Genomic DNA, 6702 nt, shown 5'->3' with positions numbered 1-6702 from the left:
TTTTTTAGCTTTAGGTAAAACATTACATCTTTTAAAAAATGTATTTTGCAGAACTCAAGTCCTGCAATAAAGCACAGAAGTGGGGAGGGTCCTGAGATTTCAGGCTTTTGTGCCAAATATTTAGGAAGGCCTGGGCCAGGGAATTAGCTCAGTGGTTCTGCCACCTGCCTCAAAAGCACAAGGACCTGAGTTCAATCTCCAGTACCCCCCGAAAAAAAAGCAATATTTAGGAAGGAAAGCTCAAAGTTTGCCTGTAGAGATTAGAACTCAACATAGAAAACAAATCGAGTTGTCACACAGCTCTTCCTAATTTACAGCAAAAATATGCAACAGCAAAACTCCATTTTACCTTGAATTTTACATCACACAAACTTGGAATTTTAAAAAATCATTCCAAATCCCAGTGTAGATCACCAGCTTAGACTCAACCATCAGAAAATAATTTTTACATTTTTCTAGTCTCCCTAGAAGTGTGGTGTTTTGGGCTGACATTAATTAACACCATAGACTGAATCTGCTGCTGAAGAACACAATTCTTTTTCCTCTACCGCTGAACTCCAACCCCAGCCACAAAGGAACACACTTTTCTTTTCGATCTGGTAACAGAAAATGGTTCTGGTAACTTCTTCAGCAGTCGGATGGAGGGAATTTTGCACTGATAGAGCTCTCACCGCTGACTGCTTTTTTGTGAGTTTTCCATAGTCCTCTCTTCCAGTATCACAGTCCTGCTGATACTCATTGAGAGAGAACCTGGCCTCCAGATCACCCTCGCTGCACTGCCTTCCCTCCTTGAAGCCTGTGTCCCAGTCTGTGTGAATGATTCTGTCGTTCAGAGAAGCTCTGTTTATGAGACATGACAGCATTTTCGGCACCTACTCAAGTAGTATTCCACAAAACAGAAGCCACATGGTGTTTTCTTCATTTTATCCAAATCCATAATGATCTTTATGTCACCGCTTTTGCTGGAGTTCATAAATTTGTTTTTCAGTTGTGTAAAAGTCAATATTTGTGACATACAATTTACAACTTTTCTTCAGTGATTTTTCTTGTTTTTCATTGTCACCTCAAGAGTGCTGGCTCCAGTACTGGCTCAGCTCCACTTAAGTCGCTGCACAGCGCCTTCAGGAGGCCACCTGATATGCTGAGAGGTGGAGGAAGATTCGTAGCCTCCATGAACAGCCATGGAGCTCTCTGTTTTTGTTTTTCTGAGACAAGGTCTGGCTATGTAGTTCAGGGCTGGTCTTGAACTCACTATATAGCCTATGCTGGCCCTGAACTCACAATAGTCCTCCTGCCTCACCCTAAGTGCTGGGATTACAGCATTGCACCATCATGACCTGGTTTTAGGTATCTCTTGACAAGATCACACTGTGTTCAGCAAGTTTCTTACCCCTGTTCACTTACTGAGAATTAAGCTGAAGCTTCATTATATGGGCAACATCCTGCTGGTGGCCTCACCTGGCACCTTGTTTTCTCTGGGGCTTCAGTTACACACAGATGATGGTACAGGTGAGCGCCCAATGAGTGGCAGAGGCAAAACAAGGGCCCTTCACTCCAGCCCCTGCAAGTAGATCCATCACTCACTAGTTGGGACAGTTCCAGCAGAGCCTCTGCCCCTTCTAGCTAGAGTCTTGATGGATGTGCTGGCCACATCTATTCTGGTCAAAGATCCTCTGGCAGGGGTGAGGGGATGACACCCCACTCTTGAAACACAAAGCAGCTCAGACTAACAAGGCTTCTGGCTCCCCAGAGAAGCAACTGGAGGTGGGAATGCCAGAGTGCTCCTAGACCCTCTGCCACTTTGCACAGGCACCTTGGCACAACTGTAGTAGAGCTGGTAGGGAGGAGAGGGGTTTCTCTGTTGTCCTCCTTCCTTTGAAAAGGTCCTGAATTAATGGCTTCCCTTCTCGAGCACTGTGGAGGATGAAAGGACCTGGGAAGAGTTTGTGGCTGCAGAAGCAGTTCCACTCCCCAGCTCAGCCACGGAGCCAGGCCTGGGAAGTGCTCGAGCCCAGTGTGGGGGAGGTGTTCAGGGCCGCTGTGTAATTTGAGCCCCCTGGGCAGCCCGGCCCGAGAGGAGGCTTTCTCCTGTGGCATCAGATACTGCTCTGAAGATAGGAGCTGGGAGCCTCCACCGAGTCTTTAAACGGCTGCCCCGTAGATCCGACCTCAATGTAGCATTGCAGTGCTGGGTCCAAGTCCTTCCTCGCACTCCCTTCTCCCTCCTGGGTGCTGGAGTCAGGTGCCAGGGAATCGCGGAGTCCCCTCTCCGACCTGGCAGGTGGGAAGGAGTCCAGTCACATCGTTAGTGGCAGAATAGAGCCCCACCACCTACCAGCCATGGGTATCTGTGGCTGGGGACGTGGTGGTATAGCCCTGGGATGACTGTACTTCTAATAAAAGGGAGGCAATGACAGTGATGCTTCAGGGTTGTTATGGGGATTAAAATTTATATAAACGGGGTGAAAAGAAATGTATTATGTACGTTTACCGACTCACCACAATGAATGTAATTATGTACTGCAAACGTACTAATAAAAATTTAAAAATCAGTCTAATGGGAAAACTAAAAAAAGTCCTGGATACACGACGTCTTCTCTTTCTTCTTCCTGCTTCTTACACATTTCGATGTACCCCCTTCTCTGCTCTCACGCTCTTCCCTTCCCTTTCCCCTCATCCTCTCCCCCTCCCCTTCTTCTGACAAAGCCACCTCCATTTTGTAAGGACAGTGCTTTCCCTCCTAAGCTGACCAGGAAGGGAAAGAATTTTCTAAATCGGTATCACACCTCCAACAAAGTCACCTCAGTTCTCGGGGGAAGGGAGGGCAGTGAGGAACCGCTCCCTAGACGCGGAGCCGCTCCATCCCGAGCCCGGGAGGCGGCCACTTTCTCTTTAAATGCAAATCACCTCCCGCCAGCTTAGCTCCCACCCGCTAGCGTTCGGGGAGGACAGCTCGGAGGGCGGAGGAACTTGCATCGCGGCGTCACTCGGGACCCCAGACCTCCAGGTCAGTTACCCGGGACGGCGTGCGGGTCGGAGGGGACAGGATGATGCGCTGTGACGCTCCGTTTGGGAGATCCTTTCTGCCCGTGGTTGGGGGCTGAGCGTGGGAAACAGGTCCCTCGTCGCCTCTTCGCTCCTGGGAGCCCGGGCTCTTGCTCCAGTTCTTTCAAGTCCCTCCCTGGGTCACACTGCTACAGGGAGACCAAAAGATGCGTCCTGATCTCCCTCCACCGTGCCCCTGGCCCGTACAGTACCAGCCACCTTCAAAGCTTATGCCTGCCTTCCACCTGGAGTCTGGCTTGGTGGCAGCAATCTGGAGTGAGACCCGGGGAGAGGACCGCAGCAGAGGCTTGGGGGTGGAGCTGCACTGGAGGACAATTAACCGGTGCCGGCCACTGGTGCAGCCATTGTTGGAGGCTGAGGCTGCGAGCTGCCTGATCACCCACCTCAGGGACTTTCTCACTGGAAAGAGTGAAAGGCTAGAAGCTGTGCCGGGGAACTTCTGGGAGTCCCTGGCATTTGCAGTCTGGAGGAAAGCAGAAGAGGGATGCCAGGTGGTGGGGGATCCCAGTCCTGTGTTTCCTGGCTTCTCCTCCAAACACTTATCATGGTGGCCACTGCTTGACACTGACACCTTCCCAGATGTCCCCACTCTCACCTGGGTTGCCTCATGCCCACAGATTGGTCAGCACCTGCCAAGGCATTTGATAAACAGAATGAGGCCTACTGGACACTCTTACTCCTTCTCTGGGTTCCTGCCAGCTCACGTCCACCCTGCCTCCCCCTCCATTTCCTCTTCAGCCCCACCCTTTCAGCCACAGGGCCGGGAGGCCCAGCAGCACCAGGAGAGCCCCATCTGGTCAGTGCTTTTAGGCAGAAAGAGACAGAGGGTGGGCCTTGGAAAGTCCTTCATAGGCACATGCGTGCACCCAGCAGCAGGTACTGGCATCTGACCCTGTAGCGAAGAAGGGACAGATGCCCTGGCAGATGTGAGAAGACAAGCAAAGGTCCTTTCTTCACAGCACTTAGGGGTTGCTGGGTAAAGGGATGACTTTCCCCCTCGCTGTGTTTTCCAGGCCTGAGGCCCAGCCAGCATCCAATGGATGACAAAAAGAAGAAAAGGAGTCCTAAGCCCTGCCTGGCCCAGCCAGCCCAGGCACCAAGCACACTTCGCAGGGTCCCAGTACCCACAAGCCACAGTGGCTCTTTGGCCCTGGGACTCCCTCATCTCCCATCCCCCAAGCAACGAGCCAAATTCAAGAGGTGTGTAAAGAAGGGAAGTTGGGCAAACGGGGCGGGCCTCCAACACAGCTGAGCACTGGGGAGAAAAGGCAACAGGGAGCCTTCAGTTACTAAGCAATAATGTGCGCCTTTCCTAGTGCTAGCCCCAGGTGGCCCCTGAACACTAAGAGATGACTCAGAGTCAGCGCTTTCTCTTAAGTGTATTGCTGAAAGCCAGGTGGGTCACTGGGATTGAGCAGAGTGAGGCTGTCCCATGGAGGAGGGAGTGAGAAACTACCAGGAACTGAAAGCCAGAGGAGGCTACCGGCCACCCTGAAGGAGGAAGAATGCTCTAGGCCAGGAGATGAGAAAGATTTTTGCCTAGAAAGTTTCAGGAACAAGTGGTTGGCCTTGAAGTGCCGGTGAACAAGAAATAGTTGGAGAATTCCTGGGTGTGCAATTCGAATTCTCTGCTAATTTTTTTTTAATGATTGGGAATTTACATCCTAACCTATAGTATGTCCATGGAGGTTCCCACCAAATACAGTGTTCTTTCTCCAGTAGTTCAAATTATTTCTCTAAAAGTTCCCCTGTGGCTTTCTATGCCACCTGGCTGAAAGGCATGATTGGAGGCGGCCACTGGGGGTGTAGCTGAAGCTTGGGGCTGGGATGGGAACAATAGGAAATAGAGCTGGAAAGGAAGAAAGACCAGGCTGGCAAGGACTTCAGTATATCCTGAGGAAATGGAAACATTCAAAAGTTTTTAGAACAGAAACAGGAAGATCAGGGATTAAACTAGCTTTGGTGGTAATAGAGGAGTAATTATTCCCAAGTTCACTGAAGATCAAGGAGTACAAGTGATCATCTAGAATCACTAGATGATCTAGGAGGATATGTGAGGCTCTCAGAAACTCAGGAATCCACCAGGTGAGGTGGCGCATCCCTGTCATCCCAGCATTTAACGCTCGGGAGGCTGAGGCAGGAGGATCACCATGAGTTCGAGGCCAGCCGGGGTTACATAGTGAGTTCAAAGCCGGCCTGAACTACTTAGCAAGACCCTGTACTCAGGAGTCATCCCCCTGCAGGCATGGGTTTGGCTGTGTCACTGGTGAAAAGATTTCTTTTTTACCTCTGACCCCTCCACATCTCTCACTCGCTCCCATCCCTTTACCCATTCTGGTCCCCAGGGCAGGGCCAAAAGCACAACACCAACTTGTGTTGCTGAGTAGATGGGAAGATGAATCAGTATGTAGACAGATGGTACCAGAGATCCAGGAGTGCCTGGCTGCCCTTGTACCCTGTGACCATGGTCATATCCGTCCTATCCAGAGTAGGCAAAGAGAAGTGCCGCCCGGTGCTGGCCGTAGGTGGAAGTGGCTCTGCAGGCACACCCCTGCAGCACTCCTTCCTGACCGAGGTGACTGATGTCTACGAGATGGAGGGGGGACTGCTGAATCTGCTCAATGATTTCCACTCAGGCAAGCTCCAGGCCTTTGGTGAGTCCTGGGGGCTGGGCAGAGAGGGGATTGGGTAGGGCTGGATGTTCTGGTCTTTGGCACGTGGCTGGGGCGGGGTCCCAGGCCCCTTCCCAAGGCTCAGATGGACACTGTCCAGGGAAGGAGTGCTCCTTCGAGCAGCTAGAGCATGTGCGGGAGATGCAAGAGAAGCTGGCCCGACTGCACTTCAGCCTGGATGTGTGTGGGGAGGAGGAGGACGAGGAGGAAGAGGACAGCGTCACTGAGGGGTTGCCGGAGGAACAGAAAAAGACAATGGCTGACCGCAACCTGGACCAGCTGCTTAGCAATGTGGGTCATGAAGCTGGGCACTCTGGCTCCTGGGGGAACCTGGGGTGGGAGGAGATACATTTTTCCAAAGCCATTATTGACCTCTGCTGAAAAGGAGGGACTGCATGGATCCAAGAGCTGTGAGCCCCTCGATCCATACCACAAGGCCCCCAGAGCATGGAGAGGTCAGTCTGCTCCCCATACTGACAGAAACCTCCCTCTCTTTCTGTTGACAGCTTGAAGATCTTAGTAATTCTATGTATCCTTTGGAGGGGAACTGACAGTGCAGTGCTCCTGTGTTTCCCAGAGGACAAAGGGATGCTGGATGGGATGAGATCAGTGTCCTCCTCTCCACATGCCCCCAAGATACTCATCCCTACCCAACATCCCACCCTTTACTGTCTTACTGACTCAGAACTGGCCCCTACTGGGGTAGAGGAATATGGAAAGAATTTCCCAAATATTTGGGGAAAGGTGGGTGCAGGGAATGTTTTACCTACTAATCAAAATCTCGTTGCACTACTTTAGCTAACACTAATCCTTTGTCTGATGTTCTCTTACCCTTTCTTCTTTTGGTACCAGGGATCGAACTCAGGTCCTTATGCTTGCAAGGCAGGCAGCAGAACCACTGAGCTAAGTCCCCAGCCCCTCTTACCCTTTCAGCATTAAACTTTTTTTTTTTTTTTTTTTTTTT

General features: G+C 51.2%; 1 protein-coding gene and 1 pseudogene across 2 annotated transcripts in view; one reads left to right on the top strand and one right to left on the bottom strand.

Moving 5' to 3' along the window:
- Positions 1-24: 24 nt before the first annotated feature.
- Positions 25-1253, bottom strand: LOC117287296 (annotated as a pseudogene).
- Positions 1254-2807: 1554 nt separating this feature from the next.
- Positions 2808-6702, top strand: part of Ccdc28b (coiled-coil domain containing 28B) — a 4590-nt gene continuing 695 nt past the window's right edge. Inside the window, exons 1-5 of one of the 2 annotated variants that reach the window (XM_033767283.1) lie at positions 2808-3007; positions 4080-4266; positions 5554-5720; positions 5839-6029; positions 6124-6267. In XM_033767283.1, the coding sequence (XP_033623174.1) occupies positions 4103-4266; positions 5554-5720; positions 5839-6029; positions 6124-6249 (648 nt within the window). In that variant the 5' untranslated portion in view covers positions 2808-3007; positions 4080-4102 and the 3' untranslated portion in view covers positions 6250-6267. The remainder of the gene's footprint in view (positions 3008-4079; positions 4267-5553; positions 5721-5838; positions 6030-6123; positions 6268-6702) is intronic. The other variant, XM_010621563.3, reaches the window with a different exon arrangement.

Source organism: Fukomys damarensis, unplaced genomic scaffold (assembly GCF_012274545.1).
Source record: "Fukomys damarensis isolate Sample0158 unplaced genomic scaffold, DMR_v1.0_HiC HiC_scaffold_23, whole genome shotgun sequence".
Taxonomy (NCBI): Eukaryota; Metazoa; Chordata; class Mammalia; order Rodentia; family Bathyergidae; genus Fukomys; species Fukomys damarensis.
Note: the sequence above shows the minus strand (reverse complement) of the source record. Positions and strands in the feature narration are given on the sequence as shown.